Below are 18,001 nucleotides of genomic sequence, written 5' to 3' on the forward strand. Positions count from 1 at the left end.
TCCTCGTTTATTTAATCTAAAATCATACTAATGCTTCTTCAAAATTCTTAGTAGACAGTACGAAACAAAAAAAAAATTCCTCTAAATGGAAAGTTATTTTGAAAGAGAGAAGTACGTAAAACCTAATTTTGTGTGAAAAAAATGTATAAGATGATAAAATCATTTCCCAATACTACAGACGTAATTGTTTTGGTTTACTTGTTTCCCCTTTATCAGTAATGTCCTTAAGAGATTAAAAGAGATAGTTAAATTAAAATCATCAACTATATTTCATCATCACAATATTTCATTATCTAAAATGACGTATGACTAAAAATAAGAAAAAATGAAGTAACTATTAGTTGATCTACTTGGTCTCATATGAAGAACATTAATAAGTTCAATATTGGACAAAAAAATGAGTTCTATAACTCTAGAAATCCATGTGAGAAGAAAAGTAAACTAACATTCCTCAAAACTGATACTTCCCTTATAATAATGGAAAGAATATACGAGGACGAACTATTGATTTTCAGTACACAAAAACCAATAAATAATTTGCCTGGTTTTATGCCATTAAAAGAATACAAAGGATCAACCAAGCTTCATTAATTCATCACTGCAAAACGACACAGAGCCCATCAATCCCTCCAACCAGGTGAGCACAACAAAAGTGCTATCAATCCCTTCAGCAGCTTTCATCAGGAACACAGGTGTAGAATCTGCTATAGCCAGCAAAAATCTCAATCTAACACTGAAGCTGCCCTACTACACCCAAGTAAAAGCTAATCAAATTTTTTATTTCTGCTACATACCAAACCCAATAACAAAGCCTTCCTAGTTTTCAGAAATGCAGTAGTTATTTCTTACCACTCATGACACTGTTGATGCCCCACCACTAATAGTCTGTTTAGCCACATAAATTTGCTTGACCTTTGACGAAGAAAAGTTCTTATCTGCGCCCATATTCTGGTTTCTTCCTTGGTACCCCATTCTACGATGGGACCATTCACCCCCAGAACTATTTCTCTGAGATGCACCTCCTCTTTGATAATTAGCATGTCCTGAGGAATGGTCATACTGCTGATTAGAAACATTAATTTGTTGAGAGGGATGACTTTTGAAAGCAGGATTTGCATGCTGGCTATTACTTTTGCTGCCATTTCCATTCTGAACATCAACCTTGGCAGAATCTGAATCTGTGGTCACAGGTGAAGTCTTGTTGACAACATTCTGTGCTGATGTCTTGGCAGCATTGGAGTGTGAAGTGTCCACTAATCCAAGTTCATCAGGCAATTGGTTAACATTTACATCGGCTCCCCTAGGAAAAGTCCTCTCGCCATCAGAAGATGAAGTTCGAGAACTGTTAAATCTTTTGACATTTAATGGCGAGTCAGCAGAAGGGCCATGGCTCAATTGAGAATTTTGTACCCCTTCTTGTTGATGCAATGGCATCGATAGAGGAATGGATGACAGTGGTGCATTAGGAACCTGAGGCCATCGAGCTTGTACTGGCATCTCAGAAGAGGGCTGCACAAAGTTCACATATTTCTTAACTACATTAAAAAAATATTAACACCTTAAACAGATAAATTAAAACCAAAAAGAAACTGATGTCTTTTATTATCTTTTCAAACCATATTGAACGAAAAATATAATATTGACAAACTCCAGGAAGAACTATGTCATCCTCACTGTACAACAAGCATAGAAACTTTTGTACGACCTTTGCAAAAATTATCCCCAAAGGCAAATCAAAACTTTACCTGAAAAGGAGAAACATCAAACATAGCCATAGGAGAAGGCATTGGCAGAAGTGGCGAACCAGGAGCAAGATGTTGAATTTGAGAAGGCATGTTCGCAGGATTTCTCTGTGAAGATGCCATATTCATACTGTTCATATCACCTTCACCAGCCCCCATCGCAGAAGATGTAGGGATGTGTTTCCAATCAGGCTGCTTTCCAGAGGGAATATAAGTGGTGCCCATGAAACTTAAGCCAACTTGACCAAATTGTCCAACAGGTGCAAAATGGTTATAAACAACCATGTGTGGCGGCCCCTGGACTCCAGGAATGCCTCCAGGAGGAGCAATAAAAGGTCCAGTAAATCCTGTTGGAGGACCATAAAAAGATTCCACACCAGAATGACACTGTTGCCAGTTCCCCATCGGCCTTGATGCTGGTGCAGTACCTTTTTGAGGCTGCGACTGGGTTGTAGATGCAGACTCATCATGTGGTCCAAAAGCAAACACAGGACCACCCATCATAGGATTCATTTCATAGAATGGAAAATGAGACGGAGGGCCGGAAGGAAAATGAGGGGGAACAGAAGCAAAATGCGAGATCATTTGACCTGAAGAATTCTGTGTATTTGGTAAGGGAGGCCACAAGGAAATTGGTGGAGTCTCAACAGATAAGTCTGCCGGGAGAGATACAATAAGAGGCTCCTCAGATCTAGATTGACTAGCTGATTGCTGCTCACAACTTACTCCTGCCAAAGTAACTCATATTATTAGCATACTGCCAAGAGGAACAAACACTATAATAATAATAATAATGACAGAAAATATTTACCTGCCACTACCCTATCAATATCTGCAGCTACAAAACTTTTGGCATCTGAAATTGAGACAGAACAAGTACCCAATCTATTTCCAACAATCTCATCACTACCAATGGCAGCAACAGCAACTGCTGAAGCAGCTGCTTCGGCTTCGGCTTCTGCATCACAATCTTCTAAATGGCCATGAGACCCATTACCATGTTTTTCTTTATCGAAGAAAAGACTGCAATCATTATCTGATCCAGCAAGGTTGTGAGATAGTTGCATATCTGGTCGAGATGATCGACGGGGGCCAATGCCATGAGACACGGCACGGCTGCTAGGAGGAAGAATAGTTGGCGATGTTACTGCCCCTGAATACAAAAAGAAATTATCCTTAAGTAGGGCAATTGAAAATCCAGAAATATCATTTTAAACTGCAAGAATGTTGCCTTTCAGAGTTAATATAATCAAATGATTGACTAAGCAAATCTAAATGCAAAATTAATTTGCTGACCGAATTGAATTTTCTCTCCAGCAAGTAAGGAATTTATTGGGCTTGCAACAGATGAGAAGGTTTTTTCCTTCGTCAAAATGGATGATGTTGGCAAGCTGGGTTCATTAACAGCACCTGTCATATTGCCAACAGAAGCCTGTGAATCAAACTGCTGAGGCTTCATAGCCTCATCAAGTTGTGTTTGTGTAAGCGCCATGACCTGCCATGCAGTTAGTTTTAGATTCATAATAAATATTGATAAACAATAAAATATTTGTCTGTGCGCGTTGATAATTCAAGCTTCACATCTTTAGATTCAGCCATATTGATCCCTAAACATCCCACCCTTAAACCCAGGTTCAGAAAATAAACCCTACATATCATTCCCTCCAACAGAACGAAACTATTCTAAGGAAAAAGCATATCCGAAATTTCCAGGCACATCACTAAGGATTCATCTGGTACGCATTAACTAAGAAGGTCTAATTGTTTAAAGACCTAACAATACAAGGCCAAATTGTTCAAGGTTTGATAGCATTTTAACCAGTGTTGTCAAATCGCGATCGCGGAATATCGCGGCGAGGCCAAAATCCGCTATTTCATTTAGCGGATAGCGTCGCGGGCAAATAGCGGTATCCGCATAGCGGTTAAAATAAGTAAAAAAAATTATAGAAAAACAGCTTGTTGTGCTGTTTGTGCTAGTAAAAAACAGTTGCAAAAAATAAATAAAATTAAGACATCTAATGAAATGCATAAAATGATCATGATAGAACAAATTTTAGACACAAAACAGGGGAAAAAAAACAGAAAATAAAAAAACATTGTATGTAATGGCAAAAATAAACAAAAGATGATGTGAAGAAAGAACAAATATTAGAAACATAGGTTCACATTCACAATGGAAGAAGAAAAACAGAACAGATCATGATGGGAGACGAGAAAAAGGAAGAACAGATATTAGAAACAAAACAGGACGGAAAAAAACAGAAAACAGAGTGTGAAAAAAAAAGAAAAAGAGAGTCTGAAAATGTGCAGAAAGAAGGAAGGGAAAAAGAAAAGTAAAGAAAACAGGGTATGAAAAAAGTAAACAGAGGCTAAAAACAAAAAACGGAAGAGTACGTAAAAGAAAAAGAAAGAAATAAAAAAAAAACAAAAAAACAGAGCATGGCAGAGTGAAGAGATGGGAGCCAGAAACTCACCGGAAAAGTCATCAGAAAAGCTATTGGGGTTGCCGGAGATGAGGGTCAGAAGCTTGATGTAGAAGTAGGAAGAGAGAAGGGAAAACTCGAAAGGTTTTGAGGCTTTTATAGAGTGAAGATTTTAAGTTATAAAACTTTTCTTCCATTAATTGGGTACAATTAATTCAGTCGGTGGCTGATTCCCACCTCCCAAGCGGTGCCTTTTTGAAAAAAAGTCCTAAAATCACACGTGATCTTCTCTTCCACCGCTATTTTCGCTTTGCCCGTCGCGGCGCTATTCAGTTTTGCGGCGCTATTGCGTTCATCGCGTTTGCCGCTACGTCGCGGCGTCACGATCGCGGCACGGCGAATTTCCGCTACGTTATAGCGGGCATAGCGGCGCTATAACCGCTATTTAACAACACTGATTTTAACACCATGGAGTGTTTGATAATGGGACACTGTCTAATGCACTTTTACTCAGAAGCAACAAACTGGTGCATCTATGGAGCATAATGGAGGGTTTATAATAGAAAATCAAATGGACTGTAAGTTATCTAACATTTTGATGTATGAGCTTATAACTAGTACTAGCACCACAAAACTGATTAAGTCGTAACATAATGTATTAGCCAGTTGCCTAATTCTAACGTGCATAATACATGTCAAACCAGCCACAAAAAGAGGGGTTACATTTTCAAGCAAAATCATGTTTCTCATACTATTGAATCCAAATAAACAAACATTAAATAAGTAAAAAGTAAAAGCACATGAGAAAATCAGAAATTATGGTATTTCCATTGTCATAGTCATCTTAAAAAGAGAGGGATGGGTAAGTTTGAACCTGTTGACTAATTTGCACATTTCCCCAAGAGCCCAAAGATGTCTGAACATTATCAAGAACCTTGTTCTTGTTTTCAAATATCGCACCAGACCCAGGGTCCTTTTCACCACTAGAAACTGATGGGAGACTTGTATGAAGTGACCTGTAAACGAATTAAAAAAAAAAAACATCATTGATGTTTCTTTGTACAGTGACAACCACATTAAATGTCACAAAGTAGGCAACTACCTGTTTGTCTGTGATCTTAAATCAGGTTGTGCATCAAGTTTCAAAGGAGGGGTGCCTATAGGAGGTAATGCTTGGGACATTAAGTTTGAATTAAATCCAGATGAGGCATCAATCTTCGCCATTCCACGCACCTCAGCAGCAACATAATCACTGTTTTTTGTCACTTCTCGTGTCGAAATGGATCCTTTGCTAGAATGGGCCATGGTAACAGTACTTCGTGAAGTGGAATGGATTTTCCGTGGCACCTAGGATAAAACAGAAACAACTAAGAAAGATGCACCACAAAATAAGGTTATATATACAGATAGAAACTATGTATGATTAAAACCTTTGCAAGCCGAGATTTGGCCCTGATTTCTTTCTCTCTTTGTTCTCGCCGATCATTTAGCATTTGCCTCTTTGACCTGACTTCTATGAAGTCATCTTCGTCACTAGGAGCTTCAATTCCAGGTTGCTCAAAGACACGTATAATTCCACTTTGCAATGGAGCATCAACATCTTCCTCAGAACACAAGTTCCTTTTAAGAATATTCTGTCCAGAGTGTGAGATGCTCTGAATCTTAGTTGATTCTTTTCCATCAACCTTGTCAGTTCTGCTTCCAGAATCCACCCCATGTGAATTTTCTCCAGATGATTCTACTGTCTGTTTTCCCAATTTATTGGCAAAAGCTTTCCTTGGTCCACTTCTTCCAGATATGCCTGTTCCCCGTCCGGTGATATTTGACTTACTATCCAACCCAAACTGATCAGTCAAGACAGCACCAGAAGACTGCCTCTTATCAGTACTTTCCCTAACTCGAAACTCAGTGCGCTGTATATTCCGATTTGGTCTCCTTGTAAACCCTCTCGAGTCAGAGCGGTTAACCCTTGGAGTTGGAGCCGATGATCTTGAGCTCGAAGTTTTCACTGTGTAGACATATCTCTTTCCTCTACCGCCACCAGATACAGGAAATTGTGCTTTTGACTCCATAGAATCTTTCTCTTTTGAAACTGAATGAAGTGATGTATCTTTAGTAAGTGGCTGAAATTCAGGTTCTTTAGCATTGGAAGAAGAATTGCTGCTCTTTCCAACTACATTTTGTCTCCCCTGTTTGTCCAATTGAAAACTTGTCCTCGTGATATTATTAACACTATGGGAAACCTCAGTGTGGCCATGCTTAATTGTAGCCATATTTTCTGCATCCTCAACTGGAAATGAACCTTGTGATAAGTTTCTTGAACTACCTGGTTGACTGTCAACAGAATGATGCCTGATCTCTTTTCTAATGAAGGAATCAGAAGTAGCTGGACCAGTTTGAACTGGTATTCGACCTCCAGGGTTATGATTGAAAGAAAAACCAGATGGGATATTAGGCTGAACATACGATATTGACTGAGGACCTAGAGGCATCATCCCCTGTGATGCGGGAGACGTATATCTTAGCTGGCCAAATTGAAACAAAGGAGGCTGTGACGGGTGCATGTGAGAGAGGGGTGCGCCAACCTGTGGATGCAGATGCAGTGGCATCTGTATAGAACCAATCTGTATAGCTGGTACTGGTGATGGTATCAAAGATGGACCAGAAAAAAGACCAAACTGAAGCTTAATGGGTAACTCAGCTTGACTTGGAGCAGCAGCTACATTTGATGAAACACTTTGACCTACAGATGTGTAGTGTGGGGCAATAGTAACTGAAGTCGGTGTATTGTGATGGGTAGAGGGGCCATTAGAAGCTTCCACATTACCTAAACTCTCAGATGCCACAGATGAATGAGAATTGCTAGGCTGAATGACCAGTTCAGGAGTTGGCTTCTCAGAATCATGGAACACACCAGAAGAACTATTAAGATGCACCTGAGAGGCATCATCAACAGGCTGAATGGATTTGCTATCATTGCACCCATTGTCAAAAGGTACATGCTCTTCTAGAGTGAGGTCAGAAGCTTGCTGTGCCAAAAATTTAGTTTCTTCATGTTTTGGAGTCCTTTCAAACTCCTCATTGGGCATCCCAACCTGAACACCCTCATTAAATCCTAAAACCAGGTTATCCATCAAATGGGGCAATCCTTTCTCCTGCAAATGCATATCTTCAAAATCCCGGTTGAGGTCAGCATTATCATCTCCTTCGTGCACTTCATCTTCTTCCCGATAATCTTCATCTTCATCATATTCTTCTTGTTCCTGGAACTGCTTGTTATTCTCAGTAGTCCACTCATCATCGTCACCACTCGAGACAGCAGATGAAGTAACTACATTCTCATTACCAGCTAGGGCAGGTGTTGGAATGGATTCATTTTCTGGAGCTGACAGGGGGGCATTTTTGCTTTCTTCAGAAGTCAATATCACAGGAGAATCTCTAGAGTCATCTAAGTCATCATGCGTTGGAGAACTAGGGGGGCTTGAAACAGAGAGTGAAGACTGAGAATCACACCTCTTTGTGGTCTCCACTATATTGCCCTCATTCTCAGCAGACTCTTGCAAGGCATCAACTATCTCAGGTTGTCCATGATTCCCATTGTCATAACCAGTTGGCAGGGCAGAGTCACTCATTGTGGCCTGATTATATGGTATTTCATTCTCAAGGAAAGCAGAAGGACCAGGGTGTTCATTTCCATTCCTGTAACTTCTGTGAATAGAAGCTAGTGAAGGAGGGGGTAGAACTCGAGGCTGCCTAACAGAATACCGTGACCTCCCCATGGCATAAGGTCCATCAGATTCAGAATTCTGATAAGAACGCTCAGGGAATGGAGGAAATGGATTGCCACGGGGACGGCTGAGTGTCCAACCATCACTGAACCTCTCAGCAAAATTTTCATGAAAATCAGAATCTATCTCGGGATTTCTGCTAAGATGATCTCCATCAGCAGGTTGATTCCACCTCTGCGGTTTTACATGAGCATATTCATCTAAACAACCATCCGAAGCCCCACCTTTATAGTGTGTCCTTGAAGACACAAATCCAGCACCACCATTATATTCTTTCCTCATGAATGGCTTTCCACCAATTGATGAATCTCTACGGGGACTATTGTGATCATTATCCTGGTCCTGTGTATAGAACGCTGAGCTAGTCCAATTTTCATATGCATCTCTTCTCCATGAATTAATTGGCTTTCCTCTATCCACAAAGGAGGAAGATAAATCTCTAGAGAAATGAGACCTAGAGCCCATCTCCAATGGCCTATTCACACTTGATGAATCGGACGAAGCTGAAGTTAAAATTCTGTCAACCATTCTTTCACTATCCTCCCAATCACCTACATCTATTGCCCTGGAAGCATCTTTTTCGTTCATTGTCCCAGGCATTTTCTCATCAACAACAGCTGGAGCACTACTGCTACCCTTGGTAACTTCAGCCTGCCTCCTGGCAATCTTTTGCTCCAACTCTATCAGTTTTTGTTTAGCAGCTTGTTTTCTCCTCTCCTCTTCTAGAAAGATCCTTTGTTTCTCTACTTCCCTTGCTAACCTTTGCTCTTCAGCCCTCTGGAAAGTTTCAATCCTTTCTTGTTCTGCTCTCCATGCTGCATCTCTTGCTTCTTCTTCCAACCTCCTCTGACTCTCTTCCTGCTCTCTAGCTTGCCTTAACCTTTCCTCCTCTTCTCTGCGAGCCAACTCCAATGCCCTTTCCTGCTCCTCAATGACTCGTTGCCGCTCCTGCTCTTGCATCCTCTGAACCCTTTCAAGCTCAGCCTCAAAGGACTCTCTAACAGGATCATGGAAATCAGTTTGTTTGAGCACATCCTTCTTTTTCTTGACCACCCCAACAAGACCCGATGAGAAAGGATCCCTGCCATCAAAACCACCAAAGTCTTTCATAAAAGGGTCCTCCAAGAAAGCCTTTTCATTCTTTGGCAAAGTACGTTTCTCTCTGCCAAAATTGAGCAGAGGATCATTAACAGGAAGTCCTTTACCACCCAAAGAAAATGCAGATTTTGACACTGAGCTCGGGGCAGAATCAACTCTATTCCTGTTATTTTGTTCATTGCCAACATGACGATCCCGACGATCACCATATGATTCCATCGTGTTATTCCAAGGCTGTTTCCCACCTTGACCATACCCCACATCCCTCTTTCCAGAATCGTCATAAACATTGTCTCTGAGGGGCCCCGGAATATACTTGTTATCCTTTCCTACATCTCTATTCCCACTGGATGGCCTAGCACCAACACCATTCCTCTCAATCCCCGCATCTTTCGCACCAAACCCATCCTTAGAAAATGCTGAATTCCTCCAAGGATTCACATCTCTTCCCTCTCTAACAGCGGTTCTATCATAAGGGTCCACCTTAAGAACTTCACTGGATGAAACCTTCCCAGCTTCATTGCCCTGCAGCGGTCCCCTCTTATCAAAACCAAGACCACCATGCTTCTGCGGCAAAACCCCAACCCGAGGCATATCAAAATCCCAAAAAGTAGCATCACTCTTGGAAGAAGAAAACCCATGATCCCTGCCTCCATCTCTGCTCCGCTCCACAAAACCATGACCTGTATCACGCTCGTCATCAGCCCAATCCGATCTCGGGTTCAGCCGAACAAGAGGCAGAGGACCAGGAAAATACTCTTCCTGATTCCCCCTGCCATGGTTCTGATTAGCTCCACGAGAATTAACAAAACCGCCGCGAGTGTCTCTGCCATTCTCACCTACAGATACATTCCCTGTGCGGGGAACATTGAACCTAGAGTTCACTCCAACAAGTGAAGACGAAGAAAAAGCACTCACATCACCATCAGCATCCTTATCCTTCTGCCCAACAGACACATTCCCATCACCCAAATTCTTCTGCTTCTGACTCGAATTGTCCTGGATCTTCTGATTCTGGCTAGGACCGGATGCCGAAGAAGCCACCAAGGTGGCACGCAGCGAAGGAAAATCCTCCCCTCTCAGCACCGCCGCTGGAACATACGAAGAAGCTACCGGCCCAACCGCCTTGCTAGCAGAACGCGATCCAATTCCAATTCCAATTCCATCCTCAGACAAAGGCTGTTTCTCCTGCTGAGCCGCAACCGCAGCCGGCTTGGTCCACCCAACACCAGACGAGCTCGGCCTCGCCCCGCTCCCGGAACCAGCACCACCAGCCGGACCGCCACCTGATCCAAGCGAATCAAACCTCTCATGCTCCTTCCGCAGCGAGGGGAGGTTCAAGGGGGGCGGAACGGAAAGCTTCGGCCCCGCCGCCTTCTGCGAACTGCGAGGCCTCGACAACACCGCCATGCCTCCTCCGCCATGGACAGCAGGTCGCGCCGCCCCTCGAGTGGATCCAAACGAACCGGAGCTTTGCCCATACGACTTGTTGAGATTCACAGACACATATTTGGTGCCGGAATTTGCCATCGCAGTCGCACCGCAAGTGTGAATCGCCAAAGCATGAAAACCCTAGCCCTGTTCAGATTTCCACACTCGCTGATTTGATCGAATCGAACCCTAACAGCGATGATCGAAACGACGACGGTTGAGGAATTGAGAAATGGATCGATCGATCACGGTTTGTTCGTTTATATATTAGGGTTTGAATGGGGAAGAAGGGGGTGTAGGATAAGAGAGGGGTCACCTCCGGAGGCGTAAGATAGAGCGTGGCGGAGGTTTGGAGCGCGACCAATAGGAGAAGAAGCCCTACTCTAGTGTGTGTAATCGGGGGAGAGAGAGAGAGAGAGAGAGAGAGAAGAGGAACAGAAATGTGAGTTAAGTTAACAATGAACAACGAGCTAATCTATCAATGCTTTTCTAGTTCATGTTTCAACCCCTTTGCTTCTATGTATTTATGTTTTTGCCACACATTCAAGTTATTGTTATTATTATTTTGTTTAGATTCACATACTACAAAGTAAGTAGGTAATGTAAATGAGTTTAATGGATATGCACTGACAGTGTAAAATAGTTTTACACAGACATTCAATTGAATTCCGCCAAATCAGAAAATATCTTATTCTTTTAATTAAAATTAAAGTCAAATGTAATAATCTCTCATATGTGGCATGCTTTGATTGGATGACTGTGTAAAACTATTTTACACTGTCAGTGCATATCCATTAAACTCAATGTAAATATGTAAGAGTTCTCGGAAAATATCTCGTGGTAAAAATTTGGCATATATGAGTGTGGAAGGAGAAAGTTCAATAATCAATGTCTGGATGGAGGGTGTAATTTATTTTTTCAGTGTACGTATAAAAAAATAGTATGTAATGTAAGTAAGTAGAGACCAATGGAAATGTATTTTAAATGTAAAAAAAAATTGACATTTGATCACATTATTTTACAAAGGAATGCTCCAAGGTAGCTTCGTCGGGAATAATGAAAACCTTATTTTGCAATTGGCGTGGGTTGGGATCCCATGTGCAATTTGAGCTTTGCTAAAGCTCCTAATTCAGAAGTTCCTAACATCGCCTTCTTGATGGAAACTAGAAAGAAGGCTCATGAGATTTGACGGATTCGTGGGTTCGAAAGGTTCGGAAAGGTTTTTCCTGTGGATTGCTCTAGGACGGGGAGAAGGAGGGATGGTGGGCTTTGAGACTAAAACAATCCTAAGAGACACTTTGGAAGTGTATAAAAAGAGGACATAAAGTGTTTGAATGCATATATAAAATGAGAGCAACTACAAGATATACTCGCAATAAGAATTCAAAAATATTATGTCGTAAAATATTTTTATCCTTGAAGACATTTTTTATAAAAGCAATATTTTTCTTCGAATTATATATCTATTTCACAAGATGTATAAAAAACCTAGCTTCATTTCTACAGTTATATTATCATGATGTATCTATTATTTTTTTTTAATTCACTTCTCTTCAATTATTTCTTATATCTCATTTATTAACAACAAACTTCTTATATCTCATTTATCAACAACAGAATTCTTATGTCTCATTTATCAACAACAAAAGCTCAAAAAAATGACATGGGTTTTTTCTGCTAGGGTTCCTGATGCAGCATCTTGAGCGGCGGCGACCCTCGCTCCTGGTGAAGTTGCGGCGTCGTTCCGACAGCATGTCCCTCTGACCCTGTTCTTCCTTGCTGTGTTTCCTCTTTCTAGCCCTATTTGTGCAGCGTTTTCCTCCCTGTTCGCAAGCTATAGAGCACGTGAATCCTTTAGGCGACGGCAAAGATCTGGAAAAAGGTGGCTCGGCGACAGCTCAAACCCTCGGTGACTGCTCAGACCCTCGGCGATAACTCAGACCAATAGCAATCGGTTCCATACGAGCATCCTTGCCTAAATAGTGCTCTGTTTTTTTCCTTTTGTGAATGTTTTTGTCGCGGCTGAAGACTCTGCCCGTGCTTCCTGCACGCCGGCGTCTCTCTTTCCTGGCGGCGTGGCTTCCCTCTATTCCCGGTGTCCAAAATTCTTCTTGCTTTCCCGGAGCTGATTGATTGTGCTCCTGTCCATCTCTGTTTCTTGTTGCCTTCTTTGTTTTTTGTCTTGTCTCTATGTCAAGTTCTGCTGCAGCAAATGGTGGTCCTCCTCGTCCAGCCGCATCCGCAACTGCAAGCGGTGGTCCTCCTCATACAGCCGCATAGGGTGGCCATGGGTCTCCTTTAGATGGGGATGAGGTAGATGTTGGGGAGCCAATGGATGATTCTGATGGTCCAGACCAAGGGGTTTCGGATCCTACACGGGTGTGTTGGGCATTCCTAAGCTGATGAACGAGGGGTGACATGTTTTAATTCTTTTCGTCGATGGTATTTCATAGGAGGTAGGCTACCACCAAGTGTGCGGGTTGTTTGCTCAGTTTAGGAGACTTCTGAACGTCTTCATTCAACGTAATCGCAAATTGGGGAGGCGTTTCTGTTTTGGTTTTGTTTGTTTTCTTTCAGGTGATCATGCTTCTTTTGCAACAAAAATCTTCTTTTGATGATGACCTGTTTTAGGTTTTTCCCGAGTTCTGTGATCCTGACCACATGATCCCTGATGTTGTTCTATTTCTGAAGATAAATAGAACAACAAAAGTCTTGGGTTTCAATGAGGGTGTTGTAAAAAGGGCTGATGATTGGGAGAGAGATTTCCTTCTTTTCCCTGAATTTTTTTCAAAGAGTGGGGGTTTGTCAATTGTTGAGCCTTCCTCTCTTGATTTGTGGGTTACTTCTACGAGGTTTGGCATTGCAGAGGTGGATTATGTAGATTTTAGGTTTGATGGGAAGGCTTTGATGGTGGCAAAGGAGAAGCTTGATTCAGTTGAGTGCGATGTTCTAGGGGTGGTGGAGAGAAGCTCTGCGGTTTTAGTGCTTCCTTTGTCTTTTTGTGTTTTCGAGGGTAGACATAAGTTTTTTCTAGTATTTAATTCTTATATCTTTAAACTTTTGAAATCTATCCCTCGTGAGTTTCCTCCTCCACCGTCTTTGGATTTGTTTTCTTCATTTTTGGGTTTCCCTGGTCTTGAGGGACGGTTGGTTATCCCTCATTCTTCGGATGGTGCTTCTTTGCTGGCTACGGACTCTTCTTTTCTTGCTTTGGGGTGTGGCGTCGGGGCTAGAGTAGTGGACATGCTTGACATTTCACTTTTTGAGGCTGCTTCTCCTATTGGTAGTTGTACCTTTGAGAGGGGGAATCATTCGGGACCTCTTCCACTTCTCTTCCTCGTGGGAGAGGGTGTCCAAAAAAGGTCAAGAGATTACGTAAACCCCGTCAGTTTCCCTCGGCCACTTGTAGGAGTTTGGTTGTTGTTGATGGTGAATGCTCCTCCTCTAGTGCGGTCACACACTCAGTTTGTCCTGCTCTGCTGGCTTCTAAGAACTCTCCTGGTGGTCGGTATAGGACACGGGCTAAGAAGGCGTGGATGGTTGGCAAACTTTTGGGTTGTACTTTTGACGGTGGGGATGAGGCGGCTATCCGCGGCTTGCCACAGGAAATTGAGGAGTAGTGGCCACCTTGAGTGGCTAGGTTGCTCTTGGTGTTGGTTTTTAGTTCTAGTTTAGATCTTCAACTTTATTGGATTTTCTTTTGTTCAGGAGGTCCTTATCGCTTATAGGGGTATTGTGCTTGTGTATTCTTGTAGATGGTTGAAGATTTTTGGTTTTTGTTATCTTCATTGTCCTATTCCCTCTTTATTAATATATATATATATATATATATATATATATGGATTTCAAAAAAAAAACAAAAGCTCTATTCTCTCAAACTCTTAATTTCCATGTATTATCTATATTTTGAGAGAAATTTATCCTATTACCTAAGAAAAATGCTACAATATTCCCTAATGAAATATGTGTTTTAGTTGAGAATATGAATCTTTGTTGCTACAAAGTGTCTTATTTTAAAAGTTGTAAATATAGCATAAGTCAATTAAATAGTAAGAATTACACAAGCCCAAAAAAGTTGGGCAAATTCTTAATTAACTTTAAAATTTAATACAAATGGTAAAACCATCTTTTTCATTCATCCATATTAATTCGCACTATTGTAGAAGGCATCTCACTACAAAAAAAAAATGCACCGACAAGTTTTTACTAAAGATTGTCACAAAATCTCTTAGTAACATATTTTTTAAATAAAAAATAAGTTAACGACGGCTTAGACAATTGGTAATTTGGTGGCAATAATGTTTTTGGCTGGATTAACTACTAGAAACTTATTGACGGTCAAGATCGGATCGTTATAATTTAAAATGACATCTTAGTTACCGATGGCCTATACCATCGGTAACTTGACGATGGTATTTTAAAACTCGATGGTATTTTAAAACTCTTGCTGTAGATTATCGACGATCAAAGTCTTTGGTACGCTAAAAATATTTTGGAAAAATTCACCGGTCTCTTACCTAATGTTTGCAGAACCTATTATTCACGTTTCCTTCATGTTAGTATAAATATGAATTGATCGTTTTAATGGTCACAAAATTCTAGTTTTGCCGAGGATAAAAATGTCACATTTCATCCATAAAAGTGACATTTTTATTCTAAGCGTAAAGAGTTTTATTGTGTAGATTGTGGATAAGTTATCGCCAGTAAAAAACTGTCATCACACCCACAACTTTAAAGAGGCATTCAAAGAACCTCTTCCTCACGCTTCCTTCATGTTAATATACATTATGAATAATGATAGTTTTAATGGTCGCAACATGCTCCTTTTACTACAAATAAAAATGTCACTTTTATGGAAGAAACTTTCATAAATGGGGAATTTTTATTCGCAGTATAAAGAGTTATTTTGTGCTTAGCGACCATTGGTAATTATCCAATAAAATTGTCATGGTTTTTTTTATAAGTCAAATTTATTGATATGGGGTACAAGGGGTTCCCCAACCCTTACACTAGTGAAGAAAAATAAAGAAGGACAACAGTAGTACACTTGTTGTTTTGCCAGAAGACAATCTAGAGGAGAAAAAGAAAAATTGGAATGAATAACTAAGGCTGCAAACCCACCCCCACCAGGCTAACACAAGGTAACAAACTTACTAACGTCAAGAGTCCTTAGATGCATTATAAACTCAGAAATAGTGAGCTATGTATCCTTCATTATAAGATCAAAACCTATTCTGCAAATTCATCTTGACTAAAAGACGCAAGACCCACTGATCACGAACCAAACAATCGAGGTACCCAACTACACATGACATCCCTACATGACTTTCAGGCATGCCAATCTGTCGTGGGTAAATTGTTAACTGTAAAAACTTGATGATTTTTGAAAAGCTAACGGAGACTAAGACCTATGGTTTTTTAGTCGTCGGCAAATTAACATAATAGACGATATAAAACCGATTTTTTTTTTAAATTCGTCTGAAAATAATTACTGATGAGGCCAAAACCTAAGATTTTTTAGCCATCAATAAATTAGCATTATGTCATACCTTAATTTTATCCGGGCTCAATAAAAAAACACACAACAAAAACATTTATGAAGAAAATGGGCCAAAAGCCCAAAAAGATAAAAATGTTTCAGCCAAAATAAGGGAAAAGACAAAAAATTTAAATTAAATTCTTATCCACTTCATTCTTTTTATTTTTTTATCCCATATTGTATCCACACCATCATTCATCTCTTCACAATCACTAGAATACTAGATGACAAAATGGTGAGAGTTTTATTCTTTCATCAACCACACACTTTTTCTTATTCTCGGACACATGTCATGAAGGCTATGTTTGGGATGTCTAGCTGATAGGCTAGTTAAAAGTTGTCAGATGAAAGCTTATAAGCTAGCTGAGAGATAACTAAAAATTAAAAGCTGAAAGCTGAAAAACTACCTCATTGAAAAAAAAAGTGTTTGGTAAAACTAGCTGTTAAACAAGCTGAAGTTGTAAACTGACATAAAAGTGCATACTTGTATAATTATTTTTACATTTAACATTATTTTATTTACACATCAATACATATATGATATTAAAATAATTATCACTTTAAATATTTTAATTTAATTCAAATTATTGTCATCTAAAAATATAATATTAATTTTTAATTTATTTTCGTTTTTATTTTTATTAATTTAAATAGAATAAAACAAATGACTTTATATTTTAATCTAATAAAGTAAGTTTCTATTTCTCTAAATTAACAAAATATTTTTTAAAATTTTATATTAACAATTGAATATTAATTATTTCAAAGTAAAAAATAATTAGGTTTTAGTGTTTATATAAATATAAAATGGGCAATGATAGAATTTTATTAAAATGATAAGGATAAAAAAGAGAATAAATTCAATAAGATTTAAGTTATAAGCTACGTGAGGTAGCTTATTAAAAAAGCTTTAAGCTTATAAAATAAGTTCATTTACCAAACACTTTTAAAGAGTTTTTAAGCTAGTCAAATAAGTTTTAAAGTAAACTAGTCAAATAAGGTATAAGCTAGTTGAAATGACATGTCAAACATAGCTGAAAATATTGTATTTTTATTTCACACAGATTAGGGGCAACAAGCAGGCTTGGATCCCTTTTTGGAAGGCTTCCTCTAAAAAGAGTGGCCACACTCTTTACCATCACCTACCTAGGGATTGCAGCCTCCAAAAAAAATTCCGCTGACCTTTCTCACTCTCCTTTCCATCATTGCCGCCATCAAAGCACCTCTCCATTCTAAATCATGCTGCAACCATCACCTCCTCCCTGAACCAACCACAACCTCCATGAAATCTCTTCCATTCCCTGCTCCTTAACCTACATAAAAAATCCTTCAATTATAACCATCATTCATCATCTCTTTCTTTGATTTTTCCTTTCCACCTCATAACAAAATCAGAGCAACTCAACATGAACCCAAAACAGAACCAAATCCATCACTGTCGTTCCTAACAACTTCCTACCAAAATGCAGCCAAAGACCTCCATTAAAATTTCCTTCTTCCTCCAAACCTTACCACTGATTGTCGTCTTTAAATCAATACCACTGCCAAAACCCCTCACCTGAAATAACTCCAACCTTCCCTAAGCCATAAACAGAGAAAGGAGAAGAAAAAATGGAACCCTGAACCTCCAACACTCAAACCCACACCACCACAGCCCCAAACCGGCGAATCAACCTCCAGTTCCTCCGCTTCTAAAGCTTGCTTCGTCACCTCCACTTTCCCTTTTTTTAGGTTCTAATGTTGCCGCCACCGCACTCCCTCATTCTAGATCATGCCTCCTCTGCTTTCTTGACTTCACGCCATCACCATCTTCGAGCATTGCCGCCATCACTCACCCGTCGGCAACCCTTGGACCACCACCGTTCTTACCACTGATGGCCCTTCTCGGCCTGAACCTCCGTGCCTTCACCTACCCATTATCTCCTTCATTTCTCTCTATCTTGATCTGGTTCTCTCTTTGCAGGGCCAGCTCAAGGCTAA

The 18,001-nt window shown here is 40.1% G+C and overlaps 1 protein-coding gene across 3 annotated transcripts; it reads right to left on the bottom strand.

Moving 5' to 3' along the window:
* Positions 1 to 326: 326 nt before the first annotated feature.
* Positions 327 to 10,939, bottom strand: LOC130716273 (uncharacterized). Of its 3 annotated transcripts, none has more exons than XM_057566485.1 (8): positions 5,596 to 10,939; positions 5,268 to 5,512; positions 5,040 to 5,181; positions 3,039 to 3,237; positions 2,554 to 2,895; positions 1,746 to 2,470; positions 850 to 1,509; positions 327 to 744 (listed from the first exon to the last, which is right to left on the bottom strand). In XM_057566485.1, exons 1-7 carry the CDS (start codon positions 10,579 to 10,581, stop codon positions 853 to 855), a joined length of 7,296 nt encoding a protein of 2,431 aa, XP_057422468.1. In that variant the 5' UTR covers positions 10,582 to 10,939; the 3' UTR covers positions 327 to 744; positions 850 to 852. The 3 variants fall into 3 exon arrangements, with proteins under 3 accessions (XP_057422468.1, XP_057422467.1, XP_057422466.1); XM_057566484.1 differs by having other exon boundaries at positions 327 to 747; XM_057566483.1 differs by having other exon boundaries at positions 327 to 1,509.
* Between the last annotated feature and the right edge of the window lie 7,062 nt (positions 10,940 to 18,001).

The sequence above is a fragment of the Lotus japonicus genome, chromosome 4 (genome assembly GCF_012489685.1).
Source record: "Lotus japonicus ecotype B-129 chromosome 4, LjGifu_v1.2".
Taxonomy (NCBI): domain Eukaryota; kingdom Viridiplantae; phylum Streptophyta; class Magnoliopsida; order Fabales; family Fabaceae; genus Lotus; species Lotus japonicus.

Coding starts and splice junctions, on each gene's coding strand:
- LOC130716273 (XM_057566485.1), bottom strand. CDS start 10,581: ATGGCAAATTCCGGCACCAAATATGTGTCTGTGAATCTCAACAAGTCG. Junction 5,182..5,267: donor TTAAGATCACAGACAAACAG/GTAGTTGCCTAC, acceptor ATTCGTTTACAG/GTCACTTCATACAAGTCTCC. Junction 2,471..2,553: donor TATTGATAGGGTAGTGGCAG/GTAAATATTTTC, acceptor TTACTTTGGCAG/GAGTAAGTTGTGAGCAGCAA.